Genomic DNA, 27,150 nt, shown 5'->3' on the forward strand with positions numbered 1-27,150 from the left:
AGATATTTGTATGAGGAAAGAGTGAGCTTTAGTGCTTATAACATATCCAAGTGGATTTTTTCCTACTGGACAGATAAATATAGGCATAGGGATATAGATTTACCAGTAAGTGATAATTTGGCTATATTGAAATTTTTGATGAGAGTTATGTCTATGAACAGATTAGTGGCTAAAGTCTAAGCCTAGAGAAAGACCAATATTTCTGTGAAAGGTAGAAAAAAAATGTAGCTAACATGGAAGATGAAACTGGAGCAGCCAGTGAAGTAGGAAGAGAAGCAGAAGAATGAAGTGAATGTAAATTAAATGATTGGACTGAGTGGTCCTGATTTTCAAATAGAAGTCAGAAGTTGAATATGGCAGTGCATTTTAAATCTTTTGGATTTGACCTATACATGGCTATGAATATTTTACAGAGAAGTTTCAGGGTGACTAATAATTGACAAAGTGGAGTATATGTGTTAGACTACTGATTTAGTCAGCTTTTCACTGTTGTAACCAAAAGACATGACAAGGACAATTTTAAGGAGGAGACGTTTATTAGGGGGTTCACGTGTCAGAGGTCTCAGTAATACACAATTGGCTCTATTCTGGTGGGGGGAGGGCGTGCTGAGGTGAGGCAGAACATCAAGGCAGAAGACTGTGGGGAAGAAAAACAGGTCAGACACGACAATTAGGAAGGGGGGAGGAGGAGATAGATAGATAGATAGATAGATATGGGGAGAATGCTATACTCACCATGGACAAATTATATATACTAAAGCCATGAACCCAAAAACCTACCACCTACACACCCTACCTACCTACAGTTAACACACAGTTAATCCCTATTATGGCATTATTCCACTGATTGAGTGTAAGACTCTCATAACCCAATCATTTCACCTCGAAGCTTTCTTGCATTGTCTCATACATGAGCTTTTTGGGGACACCTCACATCCAAACCATAACAATTATTCTTTTGATAAAATTTGTTAAGAATTGAAAAATATAGGGCAAAGGGTCAAGGGAGAGTTATTTAGGATGGTAATGACTTGAAAATGCCATATTCAACTTCTGACAATAGATGTTTTTTTAAAGATAGAGTGAGAGAGGGAGAGAGAATTTTTTAATATTTATTTTTAGTTATTGGCGGACACAACATCTTTGTTGGTATGTGGTGCTGAGGATTGAACCCAGGCCACACGCATGCCAGGCGAGCGCGCTACCGCTTGAGCCACATCCCCAGCACCTAAAGAACTGCTTTAAATAAAAAGAAGTAATCCTCTGGAAGTGAAGGAGTGAGGACTGGCACATGGAGTGTTTGTGGAATGATTGATAGGAGTGGTGTTGAGTTTTTGAATGATTACTGAGAGGAATAAAAGAAAATTTAACCAATATCTAAATGAATTTTGTGCATAGCTAAACTTAGTTTATATGAATTTGTAGTGAAAGAAAACAAATCTTCTAAAATGCTACATTTCAATTTTGAGATTCAAGAGTAACATATGAAATCAATGAATGATAAAGACATAGATTCAAAAGTTCTATGCTAGAAATGGGGCCTACATGATTTTTCTTTTATATGTTTAGTGATTTGTTTTTTCATGGACTTGCATTTTAGTATTATAACGCTAGTTGGAAATATTTGGAGAACAGTCTATAAACAGTTGATTGGTCATACTTTGAATTCCTCAACCCATAGACAATTTGCGTATGAAGAGTATGTTTTGTACTTTTTCTGTTTCATTTGAGCTTGTTTTTATTTTTGCCTAGATCGTTTTTATCTCCATCATCTCTTATTTATTCTTATGACAAAAATGGCACCGAACATTCTGAGCCTTTGTTAGCTCAGGTAAGTCTTAGGATTTTTTAATATGAATAAATATAAATGTCATACTGGGAAGTAAATTTTAAAAATGAATTTATCCACTTGTTTTACTTTATGTATTTTTGTTTTTCAGATGAACTGCAATTATAATGGATATGTTGCAGGTTTTATAAATTCTCTTGTGACACTCAACATTTGTTCAGGACTCAGGTTGTTCATAATTTAAAGATATTCAATTTGCCACTCTTTCAATTACAAATTAATTCTTCATATATGTTTTCTCACTCTATAATCACTTTTATATTTCAATTCCCTAAGGATGAATCAGAATAACTAATAAAACCACATTGGGACCCTAGCAGCTTTGCTTCCTGATGAGAGGCTTTGTTGATACCAAAGGATCTGCTGCTTATTGACTTTGATGAGTCTGGAGTTTAGGGAGTGTTGATCTCTCCATAACTTTTTTAGTTTGCCCAAATTCTGTTTTTGTCCTTTTAAAATTTTTTAAAAATTCTAATTTGTTATATATGATAGCAGAATATATTACAATTCATATCACACATATAGAGCACAATTTTTCATATCTCTGGTTGTACACAAAGTATATTCTCACCATTCATGTCTTCTTACATGTACTTAGGGTCATGATGTCCATCTCATTCCAACATCTTTTCTACCCCCATTCCCCCTCCCTTCTCCTCCCACCCCTTTGCCCTATCTAGAATTTGTCTAATCTTCCCATGCCCTCCCTCCCAACCTCACTATGAATTATTCTCCTTATATCAGAGAAAACATTTGGCTTTTGGTTTTTTCGGATTGGCTAAAACTTCACTTAGCATTATATTCTCTAACTCCATCCATTTACCTGCAAATGCCTTGATTTTATTCTCTTTTATTTCTGAGTAATATTCCATTGTGTATATATGCTAAATTTTCTTTATCCATTCATCTACTGAAGGGCATCTAGGTTGGTTCCACAGTTTACCTATTGTGAATTGTGCTGCTATAAACATTGATGTGGCTGTATACTTCTCTAAGATTTCATCTCACTCCAGTCAGAATGGCAGCTATTAAGAATACAAACAACAATAAGTGTTGAGGAGGATGTGGGGGAAAAGGCACACTTGTGCATTGCTGGTGGAACTGCAAAATGGTGCCACCAATATGGAAAACAGTATGGAGATTCCTTGGAAAACTGGGAATAGAACCACCTTTGACCCAGCTATATCTCACTCCTCAGTCTATACCTATTTCTTAATTTTCTACAATAATTGCCAATTGTACAACGCCTTAGACCAATAGACAGTTTGGCTCTGCATGCAATAATTTTTAGACATGTAGTACCTTCAGTTCAGCACACATGAACATTAGGTATCAGAGTTAGTGTTTCGGAGAAAAGGGACACAAGACTAACAGACCCTGCAGATATGCTCTGAAAATCTACACACTAGAAAGGGGGTCCCTTGCCTGTGTAAGAACACAAATCCATGCCACTATGTGCTTTTGGTAAAATAATTAAAAAATATTTGTAACAGAAAGCAAAATACATTGTGATATAGTAGTCTGTTTCTGATATGAAACCTCAAAGACCAAAGGAATAAAGTTGAAAAACAAAGGTGACATTTAAATCTTAAAAAAAAAAAAATCGAAAAACAAATCTGGCCAAAATTTCTCATTAGAATTATAGTTTTGGTAGAATAATTTCAGACTTTCTTTGAATTATTTTAACATTCAGGGGAATAATGCAATTCAAAGATGTTTCGTATGGAATTGAACCAATTGATGCTCTATCAGGATTTATACACATGATTTATGAAGAAAAAAGTAATCAAATTAATATTCCTCACTCGGGAAAAAGAGTCATTTACGCTGAGTCTGATGAGTCACCGCATGAAGGAAAAAAAGCTATACCCGTAAGTGTTAACTCTTTTATTTCCACTTATTTCATATAATTTTGTTACAAAGTGCTTTCAGAGCTGAATTTGTGACTTGCAAAAATTATTAGAGAATGAATTTGTGTTCATTGGTATGCTTGAAAAAAGGGAGATGTGAATATAGGACTGAAAACATTAATTTTCATTCATGGGCTTATACATAAGTAATATAAAATATGCTGTTTCCTCCATTATAGATAATTTAGATAAAAACAGAAGTCTTTGTTTCAAGAGAATTCAAAATGGAAAATTTTAGTGATTTACATAAGGTACATGTAAAACAAAGTGATGAACTTTTCCTCCACAGAGACCTATAAACTTGCCACAAATAACACAAGAGGCTGTAGTGAACTGCCACTGATGGTAAACTTTAGTAATTTTTTTCTAAACTAAAAGTAGTTTCTTAAAAATTGGTAGTAGAAAATGTGCCCACATTGATGGTTAATAGGATAATTATCACAAGGATAAGAAAAATAATTCTCTACATTATAGACCTATATTTTCATTTTAATTATTACAAAAGTAAGATGCCTAAATATATAGCTTGGAAAGTCTAACTGAAAACTCTTGCTATCACAACACTTTTTGAACTGTAATCCTCTGAATAATACATAAATTTTCCATTTGTAAACTGAGCCTGACATTATAGTTAGCAGTTACACATTATAACCTCTGGATATAATTTCAGTGCAATGTAAAGTTTCATAATTTTCTCAAGACTCATGTTGTGTGTTTTTCAGAAAGATGAATATGCCTCATCATTATTCCCTCGGTATCTTGAATTGCATATTGTTGTGGATAAAAATCTGGTATGTCTTATTTTATACATTATTATTTTCAAATTATTTGACATTTATCTTTAACTTAAGTTCAGTGATAACTGTGAAAAATTTCATCCATTTATTTTGCATTTTAATTAATTCATTTAAAAAATATATGTAAGCAGTTTTTGTTAATCTACTTTGAATATATAGATAGGATCTGTTACTTTTGCAAGATAAGCATCTTATTTCCTGAAGCTTGTTGGCTACTTTTTTTATTGATTCTTTTAAGTTATACATGACTATATGATTCATTTTGATGTTAAGTATAAAAGCATGAAATATAATTTGTTCTGATTCAGTTCCCAGGGCTTCCCTTTTTCCTCCCCTCCCCCTTCTTATGTTCCCTTCCCTTTTTTCTACTGATCTGTTATTTCAAATTGGGTGTTTTTTTTTTTTTTTTTGTACTGTGGATTGAACAGAGGGGGCACTCGAACACTGAGCCATATCCCCATCATTATTTTGTATTTTATTTGGAGACAGGGTCTCACTGAGTTTCTTAGTGCCTTGCTTTTGCTGAGGCTGGCTTTGAACTTGTAATCTTCCTGCCTCAGCCTCTGGAGTCTTAGGGCTCCCAGCACTCTTTTTAAAAATAATTGGCTACTTTTCTTTTGTCAGAGGATTATACCCTCCAGGAACAGATATGTTACAACTCCCTCAAAACTCTCAACCCCTACCTAATAGTAATATTTAACTGCATTAGTCTAATTGGAAGAGAAGTCTACACAACAAATATGCCACTTATTTCAAGCAAAGGGAGAAAACAAGTTATCTGTTTTCTTCTTAGTTCTAGATATATTAAAGGAAAAGCAAAACAAATGAACAAAATTCTCATATTGAGAATTCATGACTATACTTCAAATCTTATATAGATTTAGATTTTGATTATATATTAATCCATGAGGTTACATTTTTCCAAGATTGGTAAGAACTGAGGGCGTCTGATGGAAGAAAATTGTATTTTTTTTCTTGAAAATAAAAGAATAAATATTTTTTTTAAAAAAAGTTCGTGTATGACCTTGAGAGAAGCTGGCCAAGGAATCCCAGGTGAATTTCTGGCCCATAACTGATGACATTAATGATTTTTAAAAAATGCAGCTTTTAAGAAGGATACCTCATGATTCCTACAGATTAGTATCAGCAATATATGAACTCATAATCCATAAGGAAATAATTTACCTTGAAAAGTGGTTAGCAAAACAAAAAAACAATGGATTTTTTTTTTTTTAGTACCAGGGATTGAATCCAGAGGCATTTAACCATTGAGCCACATCATAAAGCCCTATTTTTATTTTTTATTTTGAGACAGAATCTTGTTAAGTAAGATTAGAGCCTTGCTAAATTGCTAAAACTTGCCTTGACTTATGATCCACCTACCTCAGCCTCTCATGCTTCTGGGATTACATGCGTGAACCACCAAGCCCAGAAAAACAGTGGACTTAGATCCACAAAACAATCAGATATTAAAAATTGAAGATAAAGCTTATCAAATCTTTTCTTTCCCTATCTCTCCTATCTCCCTATCAATCCACTTCCTCTATTTTACTGAAGTCTGTTTTATTTCCATAGAATTCCCTCACTTTCTCTCCCTTAGATTGTTCTAGCTTTCACAAATGAGAGAAAACATTTGAGCTGGGATCAGGCCACAAGCCTATAATCCCAGCAGCTTGGGAGGCTGAGATGGGAGGATTGTGAGTTCAAAGCCAGCCCTAGCTATGATGAGGCGCTAAGCAACTCAGTGAGACCTTGTCTCTTAATAAAACACAAAATAGAGGTGGGGATGTGGCTCAGTGGTCAAGTGCCCCTGAGTTAATCCCTGGTACCAAAAAAAGAAAAAAATAGAAAGAAAAAGAAAACATTTGACCCTTGAGTTCTGGGTCTGGCTTATTTCATTTAGCATGGTGTTTCATCCATTTACTAGAAGATGCCATAAATTTTCTTCTTTATGACAGAATAGAACTCCAATGTGTATATATGCACCACATTTTCTTTCTTTTCTGTTGCTGACAGAAGCCTCTGTGTGGTGTAGCTCATGGGCTTTTTATCTGTCATCACTGATGAAGATGGAATGTCAGCTGTGGTTGTCTGAGCTCCCATGCAGGTTGTGTTGGGTGCTTGGTCAGGGCTAACACTCCCTGGGAGTGATGAGCTCTCAGCTCTGGTGCTTCCTATTCCCCTTGTCTCCTGTGATGGGGAGGGGGTTCAGTAACTTTCAGACAGTAGTTATCTCTGCAAGTTTCTTTTAGACTGTTCATTGAGATATGCCATCTCAGAGGTATTCCTGCTGGTTTTATTTGTTGCTGACTGAAGGTGGGGAGGAGCTGTATTGATTTAATTTCTTCTAGGGTTGCTGGCTAGCTGTGGTCACTGCAAAATGGTTGCCGTGCCCAGCATAGCTTTCAGAACCCAATTTGAGTTAAGCTGCTTGATCTTCTTCACTGTATTTGCTTATCCTATCATGTTTTAACTTGGTCTGCTTTTCTTTTGAACTGTTGTTAAGGGAGTTAGCTTATGTGCTTTTCCTCTTCTTCTTTCTTTCTTTGTTACTCCTTTTATCTGATCCCAACCTGGTCTAGATTCAGGGTTCAGGAATTTTGTTCTTATTTTCTTCTCTGGTAACCAAACTTCAAGTCTCAAACTGTCCAGTCATAACCCCACTAGGTAGTTGTTCTTTCACTGCTTCCTTTCTGGACTGTGAGGGGTTGGGGTTTGCTACTTAGATCTGCTCTGCCATCTTCCTCAATTCTTAAAAAAACAAACAAACAAACAAAAAACAACTCCACCCTTTCTTGTAATCAAGTGGGGTTGAGGGTCATCAGTAGAATCCCTCTTGTTTCTGTGTACTGGCCTTTCCTGGATGCTTGGTTGGTCTAGCCCAAGGTGGTTTGGCCTCTCCCTGAATACTCAGTCTTCACCAAGGAACCCAGAATTGAAGTAAAATGAAGAGTCAGACAACACTGGGACTGTGGAGTTGCGGGGAATGAGTCTAAGATTTAAATCCTGGGGTGCAGTCAAAGTGCAAGAGCTGGAGCTAAGATAAATGGAGACGTTCCATGGAAGGTGGGGGAAAGATAGGCAGCTGCCCAGCTTCTGGAACAGGATTCCTACAGGATCTCCAGCTCTGTGGTCCATGGTCAGTTGTTTTTGCAACTTGTCCAGCCCAAGCCCAGGTTTTTCCCAACTCTATAGTTGATGTGTTGTTCAAAATGAATTGGGGGAGGGGATCTAGAAAGGGTAGTCTGTGCCTACAAACGTCTCCCTGGAGAAAGGGTAGTCCAAATACCTCACCCACAATCATTGTCTTGTGGTCAGGAACTGAGGAACTCTAGCCCCAGGCTCCTGAGTTATGCTTATGGCCAGGAATGTGGCAATTTTGTGTCACACACTGAAGTCCATGGCCTGCTGAGACCAGCTCAGCATTGGTTATGTCCAAAGTCCATATTGCTATGGTTCTTACTGCTGAGGTATTATAGTGGCCTAAGACCACTATAATTGGCCACATGTGATGCCAACCATAATAGCCATAATTAACCATAACCATGTGTTAGTATGTTTATAGTATGTGTTCTCTTACTGCAGTGGATTTATGCTAGAAAGTATTATCAAAAAGATTATTATTATTATTATTATTAATATTATCAAAAGATTCATGTCTTTTGGGAATTAAACTTCTTAATAACCCATGATCAGAGAAAAGAGTAGAAACTAGAAAAAATATGTGTCCAGTATGAATATCAATTTCATAAGCTCAGTTAAAGCCTTCACTGGCCATTAAGTGAATACTGGGAAAATAGGAATAGTGAGAATAAATAATCAAGACATTTATGTCAAGACAGTAGAAAGAAAAGAACAAGGTAAACCAAAAGAAAGTAGAACACAGGAAATAAGGTTAGGGAGCACAAGTTATGGATATAGAAAAAAGAGAAATCATTTGAAATCTGAAGTTTGGTGCAGTAGAAAACTAATAAGATTGATAAACCTATGGTGAGATTAGTCAAGAAATTTATCCTTTTCTATTAAAAAAATGAGAAATAAAAATGGGAAAATGAGTACAGATCCTGTAGTCTATGAAGAATGTCAAGGTTTATGATTAGCATTTCTTTTTTGGTGGGGAAAACTTGAAGATTTAGAAATGATGAGAAGAGTCCTTGAAAATTACAGTTTACAAGGGCTGATAGTGAGACAGGATCTCACTGAGTTGTTTAGCACCTTGCTCTGGTGAGGTTGGCTTTGAACTTGTGATCCTCATGCCTCAATCTCTGGAGCCACTGGGATTACAGGTGTGCATCACTGCGCCTGGCTCTTCTCTCACTTTTATTATGCTAAAACCAAACACTGTGGTCTCTTACCTGGCTTCCTCATCTTCTTGTGAAGCTAGATTGGTACATGAATAGCTGTTTGAATTCATGTCTGTATGAGAATGTAATAGACCTAGCACCTTGGTTACCATCTTGTTCCCAATGTTAAGAGCATTGAACATTGCTACAATTATGTTATTGAATTTTTTGTTATTAATTATGTATCATTATTTTCTAGATTACAGTTGGAAGGGATGTGATATATTAATTACATCCACCAGTTTAAAAAAAATTTTATGGGTACATTATACATAAAGAAGAATTCACTGTGTTGTATTATAAGTGAACATAAACATAAACTCATTTTTAAAAATAATTTATCTTTTTCAGTTTGATTACATGGGCTCTGACGTAAAGACTGTAACACAGAAGGTCATTCATGTTATTGGCCTTGTTAACACTGTAAGTTTTAAAAAGTTATTTCATTTATATATTTTTTAAAAATATAGGTAATATGAATTAATGTGTATAGTAGCTTGTTGTGCCCTTGAAGACTTTCTGTAACCAAAATATCATATTAAATATGCTTTTATAAAAGTTCAATTGAATGTTCAAATTTACTTAAAATTTCTCATTTGTCTTTGACCCTTAGATGCTTGCCCAGTTAAAACTGACTGTCATACTATCTTCTATTGAAATCTGGTCATATAAAAACAAAATTTCTACTGTAGGAGCTCCTGAGAATGTGTTATTTAGATTTTTAAATTGGAAACATGACAACTTTAAATTTCATAATAACATTTCATATTTATTTGCGTAAGTACAGTGTTTTACATTTCATAAGACTAAAGGGATAAGCCAAGGTTACCTTATATGTTAATAAGGAAAATAAGCATGTTTCACATATATATATTGTTCTACTAATTTGATGGATGTCATGGGATATGAAAAAACATAAGCTAAAGCCCTTGTCATCAAATTAATATGAGATAAACTTAAAATTTTTATTGAAAAATATGAAACTACCAAATGTACAATATTTGTAAAGTACTGTAATGGACACTTGAAATTTTGATGAGAAGGGAGTCACTACATGTTATTAGTGCCACAATAAAATTAAAAAACTGAGCAATAATGAAAAAAGTAAAATCACATAAAAGGAAATGAAATAACTAAAAGAGCTTAAGCATGAGCGATACAATTTCTTTGATTTCCTTTGGCTTATAAACATTTACTACCTGTTATCATATCTCTCTATTCTTGTCACTTATCTAATTAATTCTTATATTTTTATTTTCTAATGAAATGAATATATTAAATTATCATACTATCTAATCTCTAATATAAAAATATCTATTCATCTTTAGTGAATAATTAAAAATTAGGTCAGAGAAAATTGAATTTTTAGGCTGCAAGTATAAAGTGAACCAGAATGAACACTATAACATTAGTGCAATGACATTTTGCATAAATTATTATCATCCTTTATATTTCTAGATGTTTCAAAATTGATATATGTTCTTAACGTTGAAACTTGGAAAAAAAGTTTATTAAGCGTAATTGAGGGTAGCATGTTGTTTGACAACAGTAAATATTCAATAATATTTACTATTATCTTTAGTAATACTACTTTAAATACACTTATGAGTAAACTTATTGTTTTTTAGCTTTGTGAAACATTCTGCCTCTGTAGGTATTACATTTCCAGGAAAAGTATGTGAAAATAATTTTGATGCAGGAATTGCTCTGGTATGTAATCATTATCTAATTTGCTTCCACTATTTTTATGTTCAAAATTTCCTAAGTATTTTAAATCTTGAATAAATATATTGCTAATATTTTACAAATTCTTGTATAGCTTTTATATTAGTACTTGGGAACACTAAGATTAAACTTTAAACATAGCTTTAAAAAGATAATATTGGAAAGTCCATCTGCTCCTCAATATCAGATTTTTTTTTTAAAAAAAAGCATATTTGGTCTTTAAGTCAAATTTTCAAATTTTAACTTTTTGAACATTGGTATGCTAGTCCTCAATATTAATTATATAACCACTGCAATTTTAGGTTCATCCTTTAATTTTGATTTTCTAGTTTAATTATTGGTATACATTATATACTATTTATTTTAAAAAATTAGTATTTTTAATAGGTAATTAGTATATTATTGCATTATGTTTGGGAGGAGCAGAAAGTTGTACTAAAGATCTACTATTGAATATTACTATTTTGTGAGGTTATGTTTTACTATGTTTAAAGAATAATCTGACACTTCCTAGACAGTTGTTTTTATTTCTCCATCTTTGCTCTTGGTTATCTCTCAAACCAGTATTTGAGAAGTAACCATCAGCACTTGTTTGGATTATTGGTGCCATTGAAAATAATGTTTTTAATTGTTTTGAGGTCTGATTTCTAAAAATTTGTTATTAGTTATGCATGATAGTAGAATGTAGTTTTGCATATCATACATGCATGGAATATAACTTCCCATTCTTGTGATTGTACTTTATGTGAAGTTACACTGATTGTGTATTCACATATGAACATAGGACAGCTAGGTTACATTCATTCTACTGTGTTTCTCATTTTGACCCCCCTTAATTCCTCCTATTTCCCCCATCCAATTCAGTGAACTGTCACTCCTACCTCTCACCACCTATTGTGATTCAGCATTCTCATATCAGAGAGAATATTTGGCTTTTGGCATTTTGGGATTGGTTTACATCACTTAGCATGATAATCTTCATTTCCATCCATTTATCAGCAGATGCCATAATTTCATTCTTCTTTGAGGCTGAGTAATGTTTCATTGTATATATGTACCACATTTTCCTTATCCATTCATTTGTTCAAGGAACCTAGATTGATTCCATAGCTTGGCTATTGTGAATTGAGCTGCTATAAACATTGATGTGGCTGCATCGGTGTACTATACTGTTTTTAAGTCCTTTGGATATAAACTGAGGAGTGGGATAGCTGGGTCAAATTGTGGTTCTATTCCAGGTTTTGTGAGGAATCTCCAAACTGCTTTCCATGTTGGCTGCACCAATTTTCAGTCCCACCACCAATGTATGAGTGCACCTTTTCCCCACATCCTCACCAACATTGATTGTTACTTGTATTTTTTCTTTGAGTGACACATTTATTATTTTAATTAGGTATATATGACAACAGAATGCATTTTGATTCATTATACACAAATGCAGCACAACTTTTCATTTTTCTGCTTGTATAAGATATAGTGTCGTACCATATGTGCAGTCATACATGTACCTAGGGTAATAAAGTTCATCTCATTCCACCATCTTTTCTGCCCCTATGCAAGCTCCCCAACCCTCCACTTTGACTAATCACAGTTTCTCCATTTTCCCATGTCCCCCGCCTCCCATTATGGATCAGCATCCACTTATCAGAGAGAACATTTGGCCTTTGATTGTCTGCATTGTCTAACTTCACTTAGCATGGTATTCTCCAACTCCATCCACTTACCTGCACGTGCCATAATTTTATTCTCTTTTAATGCTGAGTGATATCTCATTGAGTATATACACCATAGTTTCCTTATCCATTCATCAATTGAAGGGCACATAGGTTGCTTCCATAGTTTAACTATTGTGAATTGAGCTGCTATAAACATTCGTTTGGTTACTATAGTGTGCTGATTTTAAGTACCTGGGTTGTATAAATGGAAAAGGTTAGCTGCTTCAAATGGTGGTTCCATTCCAAGTTTCCTAAGGAATCTCCATACTGCTTTCCAGATTGATTGCACCAAATTGCAATCATATATGCATATAGGGTAATAATGTCCAATTTATTCTATTATCATTCTTATCTCTGCTCCCTTTATTCCCTACTGTCTAGTCTCAAATACCTCTATTCTATCCACCCCCACACCATTGTGCCTCTGCATATCAGAGAAAACATTCGGTCTTTGGTTCTTTGGCCCGGCTTATTTCACTTAGCATATATTCTCCAGTTCCATCCATTTTCTGGCAAATGCCATAATTTCATTCTTTTTAAAAGTGGAGTACTATTCCATTGTGTATACCTCTGAGTTCTTGATTATTTATTTTGCTGTGAAGAAGCTTTTTAATTTTATAAAATCTCATTTATTAATTCTCAATTTTACTTCTTTTGCCTTAGGAGTGTTGTTGAGGAATTTGGTTCCTAAGCTGATATGATGGAGATTTCGGCCTAGTTTTTCTTTTATTACGTGTAGTTTCTCTAGGTCCTTGATCCACTTTGAGAAGAGTTTTGTTCACTGTGAGAGACAGGGTTCTTTTTTTTTTATTTATTGGTTGTTCACAACGTTACAAAGCTCTTGACATATCATATTTCATACATTAGATTGAAGTGGGTTATGAACTCCCAATTTTTACCCCAAATGCAGATTGCAGAATTGCGTCGGTTACACATCCACAATTTTACATAATGCCCTATTAGTAACTGTTGTATTCTGCTACCTTTCCTATCCCCTACTATCCCCCCTCCCCTTCCCTCACATCTTCTCTCTCTACCCCATCTACTGTAATTCATTTCTCTCCTTGTTTATTTTCCCATTCCTCTCACAATCTCTTATATGTAATTTTGTATAACAATGAGGGTCTCTGAAGAGAGCAGGGAGGAAAAGCAGGAAGAAAAGATTAACATTAAACAGAGTCATGAGATGGGAGGGAAAGGGAGAGAAAAGGAAAACAGGGTTCTAATTTTATTTTATTACATAAGGATTTCTAGTTTCCCCAGCACCATTTGTTGAAAAGGCTATCTTTTTTCCAATGTATGTGTATGGCACTTTTGTCTAGTATGAGATAACTGTATTTATGTGGTTCTGTCTGTGAGTCTTATCTTCTATGCCATTGTATAATTTAAAGTCTGGTATTTGGATGCTTCCTGCTTTACTTGCTGAAGATTGCTTTGGCTATTCTGGGTATCTTATATTCCAAATGAATTTCATGACTGCTTTTTCTGTTTCTCTGAAGAATGTCATCAGAACCTCAATAGTAATTGCATTAAATGTGTATAGATAGTACTTTTGGTAGCATGGCCATTTTGACAATATTAATTCTGCCTATTCAAAATCATGGGAGATCTTTCCATCTTCTAAGGCCTTCTTGGATTTTTTCTTTAGTGTTCTGTAGTTTTTATTGTAGAGGTTTTTCACCTCTTTTGTTAGATTGATTCCCATATATTTTATTTTCTTTGAGGCTATTGAGAATGGGATAATTTTCCATCAGTTGATTCATCACTGATATATTGGAATGGAATGATTTATGAGTGTTAATTTTATATCCTGATACATTGCTGAATTTATTTTGAGTTCTAGAAGCTTTCTGGTGGAGATTTATGGTGTTCTACATGTAGGGAATTACATAGTCAGCAAATAAGGATAATTTGAGTTTTTCTTTTCATCTTTCTTCTAATTGCTCTGGTAGGATTTTCAGTACTGTGTTGAACAGAAGTGGTGAAAGAGGGTCCCCCTGTCTTGTTCCAGTTTGCAGAGGAAATGCTTCCAATTTTTCTCCTTCTAGAATGGTGTTTGCCTTGGGTTTATAATATATAGCTTTTACCATGTTAAGGTATGGTCCTATCATCCCTAATTTTTCTAGTGTTGTGGTCATGAATGGATGCTGTAGTTTGTCAAATGCTTTTCCTGCATCTATTTATTGAATCATGTAATTCTTGTCATTAAGTCTATTGATGTTTACATTTATTGACTTCTGTATGTTGAACCAACCTTGCATGCTTGAGATGAACCCCATTTGAGTATGGTGCACTATCTTCTTAATATATTTTTGTATGCAATTTGCCAGTATTGTATTAAGAATTTTTGTATCTAGGTACATTGGGGATAATGGTCTGAAGTTTTCTTTCCTGATGCATATTTGTCTGGTTTTGGTATCATGGTGATCAAATGAACTTGGAAGTGTTCCTTACTTTTCCGTTTCATGGAATTAATTTCAGTAGGATGGTGTTAGTTCTCTTTAAAGGTCAGGTAGAACTCAGGTGAGAATCCCTCTGGTCCTAGGCTTTTGTTTGCTGGTAGGCTTTGATGACATGTTGAATTTCATTGCTTAAAATTGATTAAATTTTCTTTGTCTTCCTGATTCAATTTGTGTAGGTCATATGTCTCTAAAAATTTGTTAATGTCTTCCAAGATTTTCTAATTTATTAGAGTGTATATTTTCAAAATAGTCTGATTATTTTTTGATATTTCAGTGGTTTCTTTTTCATTATAAATTTCAGTAAGTTTTCTCTCACATTATTAGGTTGGTTAAGGTTTTACCAATTTTATTAACATTTATAACATTTTGTTTCATTAATTTTTTGTTTCAGTTTCTTTATTTCTTCTCTGATTTTCATTATTTGCTGTCTTCTGCTGCTTTGGGTGTTGATTAGTTCTACTTTTTCTAGGACTTTGAGATATAATGTTAGGTTATTTATTTGGTGACTTTCTATTCGTTTAGTGAATGAGCTCAATACAATGAACTTTCCTCTTAGACCTGCCTTCATAGTGTCCCAGAGATTTTGATATACTGTATCACTATTTTCATTTATATTTAAGTAAAATTTCATCCCTGATTTCTTCTGCTATTCATTGGTCATTGAATATGGTATCATTTTGTCTCCAGGTATTGGAGTAGGTTCTATTGTTTATTTTATTGGTGGTTTCAGATTTCAATTCATAAGATCTGATAATAATGAAGGTATTCTCTCTCTCTCTCTCTCTCTCTCTCTCTCTCTCTCTCTCTCTCTCTCTCTCTCTCTCTCTGGTGTACTTGCTAAGAGTTTCTTTGTGGCCTAAGATATGGTCTATTTTATGGAGATCAATTTGTTACTTAGATGGTTTTCAGTCACTGATGGATGAAATTTTCTATATGTATCTGTTATGTTGTGTCTAAATTATTAATTGTATTTTGGGGTTCTATAGCTTCTTCTTTTTTTTTAGTTTTTCTTTAGAGAATCTATCCAGTGGTGAGGGAGTTTTGTTAAAGTCATCCAGTTTTATTGTGTTGTTGTCTATTTGATTCTTGAAATTGAGAAAGGTTTGTTTGATGTATGTAGAATCTCCATTGTTTGGGGCATAAATATTTACAATTGTTATGTCTGGTTGATGTATAATTCCCTGAAGCAGTATAAATGTCTTTCTTTGTCTCTTCTGTTTAACTTTGGCTTGAAGTCCACTTTATCTGATATGAGGATAATAAACCCTGTTTGTTTACAAAATCCATGTGAATGATATGTTTTTCCCATCATTTTAGCTTCAGTCTGGATGTCATTATCTATGGAGATGAGTCTTTTGGAGACAGCATATTGTTGCACCTCAGTTTTTAATCCAATCTGCTAGCCTATGTCTTTTGATTGATGTGTTTGGACTATTTATATTCAATATTTTTATTGAGAAAATATTTTTATTCTATGTCATTTTGAGTTATTTTTGGTTTTTAGTTTGAATTAGTTTCTTTTTTGATTGACTATTCTTCTAGTGTACTTCCTCCCTTTGGTAGTTTTCACTTTTATGTTTCATTTCTTCATGTAATATTTTATTAGGTATGTTTTGTAATGCAGGCTTTCTAGTTGTGAATTCTTTTAACTTTTGTTTATCACAGAAGGTTTTTATTGCTTCATCAGTTCTGTAGTTTAATTTTGCTTGGTGTAATATTCTTGGCTGGCTTTCATTTTCATTCAGAGATTGGGTGTATATTATTACAAGATGACCTCTTAGATTTGAGGTCTTGGAATAATATATACCAATTTCATTCCTTATACCATCTGTTACTTAGCAGATCAGTTTAACTATGTACATTCTAAACACCTTTCTTTGACATTTCTTTCAGTGTGGTGTCAGTGGATTCTGTTATTAGAGCATCTTGATTTGTTAGGGATGATTTGTTCTTTTGCTTTTTCATGTTGTTTGTATGTCTACCCATCTATGAATGTGGACTTGACATAGTAGTGTTTCTGCCTTTTGGACTTATAATGTCCCTGATAGTTTCTAGTACCTCACCATTTAGGGTGGGTACAAATAATAGCAACAACCAATGCAAACAATATGCAGCATTAATCCAAATAGCTCCTGCTATGACATCTACAATGTTAATTGTCACAATGAACAGAAATTACATGATCAGTTATTGCCTACAATAAAACAGTAAGTTTGCAAAAGAGTTTACAATTTCAAATGGTGGACAGGGAGACAGTAGAAGAGATGTAGGTTGTAATGTTTATGAGGAAGAAGGAGAGAAGATAGAAGTAAAAAATTAAAGCTACAATGAAAGGAAGAATAGTAGAGATTGTTAGCAGAAAAGAAGAAAGAAAGAGAATGAAGGAAAACAGATTAGTGAGAGAAAAAATATACATAAGTTAAAAATTTTAAAAATTAAAAATAAAAATAAAATAATCAAACATCTTTGTCTTCAAAATACTGGTCAATGGAAAATAACTGGCTTCAAATAGGCTAGAAATGAGAAAAAACAAATATGCATATGTACAAAAATAGAGAAAAGAAAAAAAGGAAAAAAAGGATCTCAATGAAAAATTAAGGAATTTTTGTTTTTGGACTTCAGAATATTATCAGCTTCCCTTCTCAACAGTGTTACATGGGCTTGTCTGGATCTGAAGCTTGCCTCCACCCTTGGGGGCGGGGGTTGCTAGAGTGAGAGAGGTAATCTCCAAGGTGAAACTCCTGGAGGTGGTTTAGGCTTAGGTAGGCTCCAGGCACTTTGATGAATGCCAGTTGGTCTGGAGATTTTAAATCAGTGCACCTCTAGGGCCCAGAAATTGCTGGTCCACCCTGGAAGACTGCACCATAGGGATCTCCCCTAGGTTCCACTCATATGGTGAAGGAGTGAATTCTTAGGCCACTCTGTTATCTGTGGATCTCATGTTTCTTGGTCTCTGGTTCAGTCTTCAAACTCAATTTCTTCTGTCCCTGCTCTTTCCAATTCCCAGCCAGGCATGCCTCTCCCAAGTCATTCCTGCAAGCAGCCATATTGGAGTGGAAGGGCAAAAGCAGGTGGGTTTCCACAACCAGTATTCTATGTAAACCCCTTTCCATGTTTGATTTTTCTCCTGGTTACATAAGTACACTGTATGTCCTGCAGTATGATTTTGCCAGGCCTGTATTTCAGACCAAACTCAGGTTTGCTAGGATTTGGCTCCCCTCGTTTCCAGCCCCAATTCCTTGGCTGCAAAATGGTTCTTTCCTGTGTCCTCTGCACACAGTTGGGAGAAAAGCAGGTTCTTTCCTGCACAAGGATATTGTGCATCATGCCTTTCAGTTCAGTTTGGCTGTGTCTTTGATCTCTAAACTCTTCATATCCAGACATGATTCTGGCTTCCTAAAAATGTGGATTCCTTTAATTCTCCCTTATCCCCTCACTTTGCTTGTGGAGGGACTGCTCTGGCTATTGCTTCCCACTGTGGCGTGGATGTGGCACTGGAGGTTTCTTCCTTATTTAATTATATCCAACCTCCTGAGTCCTTAATATTCTTTATGCTGAGTATTAAATTACAGTAAAGTTCTCTGCTCCCTTTTTTGTTTACCCACCTTGTTGAGAAGCTGCCTATCTGTTTTTTGGTTTCGCACCATGGAGCAACCAACTTGTTCCACCTTGAAAGCCCCATTGGATGTGTTTTATTTATTTTTTTCTTGTCTGATTGCTCTTGTTTGTATTTCCAACACTATGCTGAAGAGAACTGGTGAATGTGGATATCCCTGCCTTGTATCTGATATCAGAGGAAAAGTTTTCAGTTTTTGTCATTGATTATGATGTTACTTGTGGGTTTTTCAAAAGTTGCCAGTGGAGGCAGAAGTGGTGTCTCCAGCTACTGCTACTTTTAAAATCTAGGATTGGATGGTTTATGATAGAATTGGAAGGCACTATATCTGTGAAACTATTGTTCCTGAATTTATCTGAAATTACTGGAATAAACTTCTACTTTAGAGGCAAAATGCTGCTGCTAGTTGGAAAAGACTGACAAAAGCAACAGTATATGAGAAGAAAACAATCTCTTCTTCCTTCCAACTGTCAATAATTTGGTGACAAAAACATAGGAAACATAATCTTCAGTATCTTTATCTCATGATCTATAGAGTATAGAAGGGTGAATTTGGAGTCTGCTTTGCTCTCTTTTCTAGTGCTTGTAACTAATTTTATGTATTTTATATATTATTTTTTTCCTTGAGATTCCTTGGGATCCTAGCTAATTTGTATTTTTTACCAATCAAAAGTGAACAATATTTTCTTTTTTTGGAGAGTAGAAGAAATGGAGTGTGCAAGGTTTGGTAAAAAAAATATTTCCTGTACTCTATTTTTTTCTTAAGTAATTTTAATCAGAAGCTGGGATGGGAAAGGAGGGCTTGCATGGGTTCAACAGCTTTCCAGAATATGAAATAACTAACTCTCCTTTGAGGGTAGCCTGAAATGTTCAATGCATTAATGAAATCTTGGAGTAGAATTACACAAGATGTGAATACAATGAGGCAAGGATGATTGAGACCCATTTTAGAAGATGCCTATCAGAGAAGGAATGTAAAACTGATTATTAAAATGAAATTTTAAAGTAATGCCAATGTGATATTTGAGGTCATTGGATTGCTGGGATCACTTATGTTGTCAGTAATTAATAGTATTTTGAAATTAAATTTAATTATTGTTTTGACTCATTCATTACCATTGGGTGGCCAGCACCTCACCATGGAACTCTTGCCTGCTCAGAGGAATAAAACCTCTGAAGAAGTTAAAATCTAAAATAATTAGTAAAGAACAAAAGACAGAGTCAGAATTATAGTTTTAAAGGATGGAGCACCTGATAGGTTCAGCCCACACAGGAGCTGGAGCTGGACAACTAAAAAATGGCTCCTGTGGCTTATTTAAGACAGTACATCAAAGGCAGGGATATGATTTTAGGGGTGGAGTCTTGCTTAGTGATGTCTGGCAGTCAGCATATTGATTGGCATCTTGGCAGGTCATACCCATCTCTGAGAGGCTGTGGGCTGCAGCAGGTCACCCCATCTCCCATGCTGTGTGGGACCTGGGGCAGGGCTGAATATGACTTACAATGTAGCTGGGTGGTCTTGTCCAGAGGAAATTTCCACTGGACATTCCCAGACACAAGATTCCCCTATTCACTAGGCTGTGGTGCTAGTGTAGTCCACACATAGCCCATGGATGGCTCTCAACAATTCAGGTTGAATAAGTCTACCTGAAAAGTTTATATAACCCCACTATAACTTACATCTACACAGGGGCCTTGAATACATTAATAAGTTTAAAAATGAGCTTTAAATATACTGATTTTTCATTATAGTTAATATTGCTTTATTTTATAACATCATAATTCTTAATAAAAGTTTTTTTCTTCATGTTTTTAGTATTCAGAGGGTTTATCCTGGGAGTCATTTGCTGTCACTATTGTTCAGTTGCTCGGAGTTACTATTGGATTGGATTATGATAATAGTGCGCACTGCTATTGCTCAGGAGAAACATGCACAATGACACCAAAAGCAGTGTAAGATAATGTTCTTTGTTATATGTCTTTTTAGTATTATATTTGTACTAATCAAATTAAAGTGATTTGCAATGATATAACACTACCCCAAATGACTTTAGAATTAAATTTCTTTTCAAATGTGAATAGAACACTTACCAAAATAGGCCATGTGCTGTCAGGATTCTCTACGCCTGGGGAAACTCTTCATCTTTCCTGTTTGCTGGAATCTGGATTGTATTTTTTTCTTGTGACCAGTTCAAGGACACCCTCTATAATCAAACAATGTAAATTTTGAAATTGTAATTATTGTGAAAGATCCATATACTGAAAACTATAATACATTGGTGAAAGAATTTGAAGAAGACACAAATAAATGGAAACATAATCATTGCTCATTAAAATTCTCATTAAAATGTCTTTAATATCCAAAAAGTCTACAGATTTAAATCAATCCATATTAAAATTCCAATGACATTTTGTTTTTTATTTGTGGCTGAGTAGTATTTTCATATACATATGACATAGTTTCTTAATTTATGTATCCATTGAACACAAGTTGATTCTGGATATTCTTGGCTATTATGAATAATGCTGCAATAAACATGTGACTGCAGATATCTCTTCAGCAAACTAATTTAATTTCCTTTGGATATATACCCAGTAGTGGGATTTCTGTGTCATATGGTAGTTCTATTTTTAATTTTTTGGGGAACCTCCAGACTATTTACAATAATGGTTACTCTAGTTTTAGTTTTCACCAACATAGTACAACAGTACATCCAACCCAACATTCTCATTTGTACTGTTTGCCTTTCTGTTTTCTTCTTGATTTTTATTTTGTTATTTTTTTGATTGAGACATAGTGCTTGTACAAATTTATGAGGTACATTATGATGTTTTGCCTATATTGGGCATTGTTCAAATTTGAGTAATTGGCATATTCATCATCTTAGACTTTTATTGTTTATTTATGGTGAAAGCATTCAAAATCCTCTCTTCTAAGTGTTTTGAGATATATTAATCCATTGTTTCTCATTATATTCACCTTTCCATGCCAGAGAGGATCATAACTTATTCTTTCTATCAAACTGTAAAATTGTATTCATTAATGAGCCTTTTACTCTCTCCCCTTTCCTCTATTCTTCCAGCGTCTGGTAACCACTGTTCTACTCTGAACTTCTATGACATATTTTTTTTGTATTCTAGTAATAAATAAGATGATGTGATGTTTGCCTTTCTATGCCTCACTCATTTAACATAATGTCCTACATTGTAAATGAATTTCATGCTTTCTATAGCTGAATAATATTCCAATGCAAAAATATGCTATATTTTCTTTACCACTTCATCTATTGATTAATGTTCAGATTGATTCTATATCCTGGGCAGTGGAGAATAGTGACTTAATAACATGGGAGTACAGGTATTATTATTATTGCTATCATTATTATTATTTTTATTGGTACGTTATGGTCATACATAGTAGTGGGATTCATTATGTTCTATTCATATGTATACATGCACATGACATAATATGATCTGTCTCAACCTAGTATCTTTCCTTTCACTTCCCATGATCCACTTACTCTACTGATCTTTCTTTTTGTTTTTTAAATTTGTATTAATACATGACAATAGAATGCATTTATGCATTATATCATACAAAGATGGGATGTCATTTCTTATTTTTATGAGTATACATGTTGCACAATCATATTGGTCATGTACTCACATATACACATAAAGTAATAATGTCTGTTTCATTCTACTCTCTTTAGTATCCCCACATCCCCTCCTCTCCTGCTCCTATCACTTCCCTCTACCTAATCTAAGATAATGCTATTCTTCCCTAGTGCCCCCCACCTTATTGTGAATTAGCATCCATATATTGGCCTTTGGTTATGTGGGATTGGCTTATTTTACTTAGCACGAGATTCTCCAACTCCTTCCATTTACTGGCAAATTCCATAGTTTCACTCTTCTTTAGAGCTGAGTAATATTTCGTTGAGTATATATACCGCATTTTTTTAATACATTCATCTATTGAGGGACACATAGGTTGGTTCCATAGTTTAGTTATTGTGAATTGAGCTGGTATAAACATTGATGTGGCTGTAGTATGCTGATTTTAAGTCCTTTGGTTATAAACCAAGGAGTGGGATAGCTGGGTCAAATGGTGGTTCCATTCCCAGTTTTGTGAGTATGTCTTTGGTATTTTAATAGAAATTGTATTAAATCTGTATAATGCTTTTTGTAGTATGATCATTTTGACAACATTAATTCTGCCTGTTCAGGAGTAGAGGAGATCTGAGGTATTTTTCAATTTCAATTTCTTTCTTTAGTGTTCTGTAGTTTTTGTTGTAGAGGTCTATCACCTCTTTCATTGATTCCCAAGAATTTTTTTTGAGGTTATTGTAAATGGTGTAGTTTTCCTCAGACCTTTTCAGAGGGTTTGTCACTGCTATACAGAAATGCCTTTGATTTATGGGTGTTGATTTTATATTCCGCTACTTTGATGAGTTCATTTATTAGTTCTAGAAGTTTTCTGGTGGATTTTTTTTTACATTCCTGGGATGAACCCCACTTGATAGTGGTGCACTATCTTTTTGATATGTTTTTGTATTTGATATGCCAGAATTTTATTGAGAGTTTTTGCATCTATGTTTATCAGAGATATTGGTCTGAAATTTTCTTTCTTTGATGTGTCTTTATCTGGTTTTGGTATCACAGTGATATTAGCCTCATAGAATGTGTTTGGAAGGGTTCCCTTTTTTTATATTTCACGTAATACTTTGAGGAGTCTTGGTGTTATTCTTCTTCGAAAGTCTTGCAGAACTTGGCTGAGAATCCATCTGTTTCTGGGCTTTTCTTACTTGGTAGGTTTCTGATGGTGTTTTCTGTTTCATTACTTGAAATTGATCTGTTGAAATCATGTATGACCTCCTCATTCAGTTTGGGTAGGTCATCTGTCTCTAGAAACTTGTCAATGTCTTTGAGGTTTTCTATTTTATTAGAGTATAAATTTTCAAAATTGTTTCTAATTATCTTCTACACCTCAAACGTTTCTGTTGTGATATTTCCTTCTTCATCTCATATTTTAGTAATTTGAGTTTTCTCTCCTTTTCTCTTTGTTATCATGGCCAGGGGTTCACCTATTTTATTTATTTTCTTCAAAGAACCAACTTTTTGTTTTGTCAATTTTTTTCAATTGTTTCTTTTGTTTCAATTTCATTGATTTTAGCTCTGATTTTAATTATTTCCTGTCTTCTACTGCTTTTGGTGTTGATTTGTTTTTCTTTTTCTAGGGCTTTGAGATGAAGTGTTAGGTCAACAAGTGCCTTTTTATTCTTTAATGAATGCACTCAGTGCAAAAACTTTCCTGTTAGTACTGCCTTCGTAGTGTCCCAGAGATTTTGATTTGCTGATCTTCCTTCTATTATGAACACCATGCTGATGACTTTTAACACAGTAATTGAGTATATACACAGTAGTGAGATTTCTGAATCTCATGGTCATTCTATTTTTTGTTTTCTGAGGAACCACAGTGGTTTTCTGTAGTAGTTGTACTAATTAATGTACAATCTCACCTATAGTGGATAAGCAGTGATTCTAATTGATCTCTCGTTCTGGTGGTGCCAGGATTACCTTGTGCTTTCAGTGTGATTTACATTTGGTCTTGGGATAGAGGGAATGTATCTGAGCTACCTTTTGTTGCCAGGTTGTGGTTCTGAAAATATTAAACCTGGATCATCTTTTATTCAGTGTGGAGATATACCCAGATATATATGTCCTATGTGTCCAAACATGTTTATCTATCAGTTGGTTTTTCTGAATTCTTCTTAGATTCTTGCATTATTTTCAGAGTTTATACTTACCAAGGAGAAGCAGGGAAAATAAGTCTATGCCATGTTTTCTCAATGATAAATCTATAACCAATGTTTATTTGAAAATTTAAAATTATGAAGGGCAAAATTATGCTCTTAATATTAACACTAACACTCTTATATTTTACAGAAACAGCAAAAATGTAATTAAATATATAAAATATATTAAATATTGAGGCCAAAAGTTAAAATTCAATTGTTTGGCACTAGAAAGAGAAATAAGAAGGATGTAGTTCTTGTATTTAAAAACTGAAAGGCCATAGGAGATTTTATTTATATACATATATTAAAATTTATGTATTCATATATATTTAAAGGATTTTTGAATTTGTGGATTTTGATATTTGAGTCTAGAGTACAGGGAGCCCCAGGATAAATCCCTTACAGATATTGGGGGTCACCAACACTGGTTCTTATTTATGGCAGAAAAGAATTTTTAGAATATATATATTTTTAATTTTTTTTCTTGTTGGAATTATAAAAGTTTGTTAAAGCATTAGCAATATAATTGATGTTTTTAGAAGTGTACTTATTTTTTCAACAAAGAATAAATGATTGCTCTTAAAATTTTTCTCCAAAAATATGAAATATCTAGAGATATACAGCAATGATTTTTGTCATACCCATATTTTTATATTTTAGCTATGCTGCTGGTATAAAGGATTTCAGCACTTGTAGTGTGGATAATTTTAAATATTTAACCTCAAAACATGGCCTTTCATGTCTTGAGAAGAATCCTTTTGATATGCCAGTTCGGGTAGAAGCACAAAGGAAAATATGTGGCAATGGAATAATAGAAGGTACTGAAGAATGTGATTGTGGCACTTCAAAGGTGAGTAGAATTTTTTTTCAATTTATTCTCAGTTTCTTATATTTGTGTATAATAGTAAGAAAAGACAAAAAAAATCCTTTATCTTTTAGTAAGAAAGATTTAAAAAGGGCATTTTTGGAGGGGAAGATGGAAATCTTTATATGTCATAATTTTATTTTTTGAAGAGAACAAATAGGTTTCTTAAATAATGTTTGCCTTCAGACATTATTTACTGTATCAGCTAAAAATTTAATGACCACAAAGACTATCTAAGCTGTTGAACAACATGCTCTTAACAACAGCAGTAAGGGAAGTCTACAAGACCCCCAAAGAAAATAGACTATATCCAACAGAACAGCAAAATGTTATTTCATAATATATACAGAAAAAAATTGTCCTGTTTTCAAATAAAATCAATTAAAATATTCTCAAATTAAATCTATTATTTGTCTAAAATATAAAAATATAAACCAAAAATCATACCGAAGGATGAAAGATAATAGAGGAACATCAGCAAGCTGGCAAATTGAACCTGACTAATTGTTGTAACCCTCTATGAAAAGGAGGTCAGTGGTGAAAACTCTGTGGAGCACAGGTATTCAGTTTGACCACATAGAGACCATAAGGAAATAACTTGACTCTGCTACAAAGTAATACCACTTGGTATGATCTCAGAACCAGGAGCACTCTTCTCTAGGGTATATAAATAATTCAAAAAGCTAAACACCAAAACAACAAATAAGCCAATCAGTAAATGGTTCAAGAACCTGAAGAGACAATTCTCAGAAGAGGATATACAATCAATCAACAAATACATGAAAAAATGTTCATCATCACTAGCATTTGGAGCAATGCAAATCAAAACCACTCTTAGATTTTGTCTTACTCCAGTCAGAATGGCAGCTATTATGCATATAAACAACAAGTGTTGGCTAGAATGTGGGGAAAAATGTACACTCATACACTGATGGTGGGACTGCAAATTGGTGCAGCCATAGTGGAAAGCAGTATGGAGATATCTTGGAAAATTTGAAATGGAACCACCATTTCACCCTGCTAATCCTATCCTTGGTCTACACCCAAAGGACTTAAAAACAGCATACTACAGGGACACAGCCACATCAATGTTCATAGCAGCACAATTCACAATAGCTAAACTGTGGAGCCAAGATGCCCTCCAATAGATAAATGGATAAAAAATGTGGCATATATACACAATGGAATTTCACTCAGCAATAAAAGAGAATAAAATCATGGCATTTGTAGGTAAATGGATGGAGTTAGAAAAGACAATGCTAAGTGAAGTTAGACAATCCCCCAAAACCAAATGCCAAATGTTTTCTTTGATATAAGGAGGCTGATTCATAGTGGGATAGGGAGAGGGAATGGGAGGGATAGATGAACTCTAGATGGGGCAGAGGGTTGAGAGGGGAAAGGTGGGGGACATGGGGTTATAAATGATGGTGGAATGTGATGATCATTATTATCCAAAGTGCATGTATAAAGACATGAATGGATGTGAATATACTTTGTATACAACCAGAGATATGAAAAATTATGCTTTATATGTGTAATAAGAATTGTAATGTATTCTGCTGTCATATATAAATAAAAAAAGAAAAAGAAAAAGTCATTAAAGACATATAGTATTTGAACAACATAATAACGACCTAATTATAATGTTCAGAATATTTTTTTACAGCTGCTCAGTATACATCATTTAAAAATATATTTTGTTTTCTCTCTCTCTCTCTCTCTCTCTCTCTCTCTCTCTCTCTCTCTCTTGTTTTATTTTTTTTTCTGTATTGGGAATTGAACACAGAGATACTTTATCACTAAGCTATACCCAGCCCCTTTCCCTATTTTTTTTTCTTTTTTCTTCTTTTGTGACAGATTCTCACTAAATTGCTTGAAGCCTCATGAAGATGCTGAGGCTGGCCTTAAATATGCAGCCCTCCCCCTCAGCCTCACAAGTCATTGGCATTACAGGCATGTATCACCACATTGGGCTTTCACATTATCTTTAAACATGGAACTTAAAAAATATCCAATTAGTCTTCAAAATACTAAAATTACACAGTAAGAGACTGAGTGAACACTGGT

The 27,150-nt window shown here is 34.2% G+C and overlaps 1 protein-coding gene across 2 annotated transcripts in view; it reads left to right on the forward strand.

The window, feature by feature from the left end:
- LOC101972185 (disintegrin and metalloproteinase domain-containing protein 5) overlaps positions 1-27,150 on the forward strand; it is a 60,628-nt gene that overhangs the window by 2,862 nt on the left and 30,616 nt on the right. For both annotated transcript variants that reach the window (XM_078031250.1, XM_078031251.1), the window contains exons 4-12: positions 1,753-1,831; positions 1,941-2,017; positions 3,543-3,720; positions 4,482-4,550; positions 9,251-9,322; positions 9,513-9,676; positions 10,528-10,609; positions 20,234-20,370; positions 24,879-25,068. In XM_078031250.1, coding sequence (XP_077887376.1) covers positions 1,753-1,831; positions 1,941-2,017; positions 3,543-3,720; positions 4,482-4,550; positions 9,251-9,322; positions 9,513-9,676; positions 10,528-10,609; positions 20,234-20,370; positions 24,879-25,068 — 1,048 coding nt within the window. The remainder of the gene's footprint in view (positions 1-1,752; positions 1,832-1,940; positions 2,018-3,542; positions 3,721-4,481; positions 4,551-9,250; positions 9,323-9,512; positions 9,677-10,527; positions 10,610-20,233; positions 20,371-24,878; positions 25,069-27,150) is intronic.

The sequence above is a fragment of the Ictidomys tridecemlineatus genome, chromosome 14 (assembly GCF_052094955.1).
Source record: "Ictidomys tridecemlineatus isolate mIctTri1 chromosome 14, mIctTri1.hap1, whole genome shotgun sequence".
NCBI classification, from domain to species: domain Eukaryota; kingdom Metazoa; phylum Chordata; class Mammalia; order Rodentia; family Sciuridae; genus Ictidomys; species Ictidomys tridecemlineatus.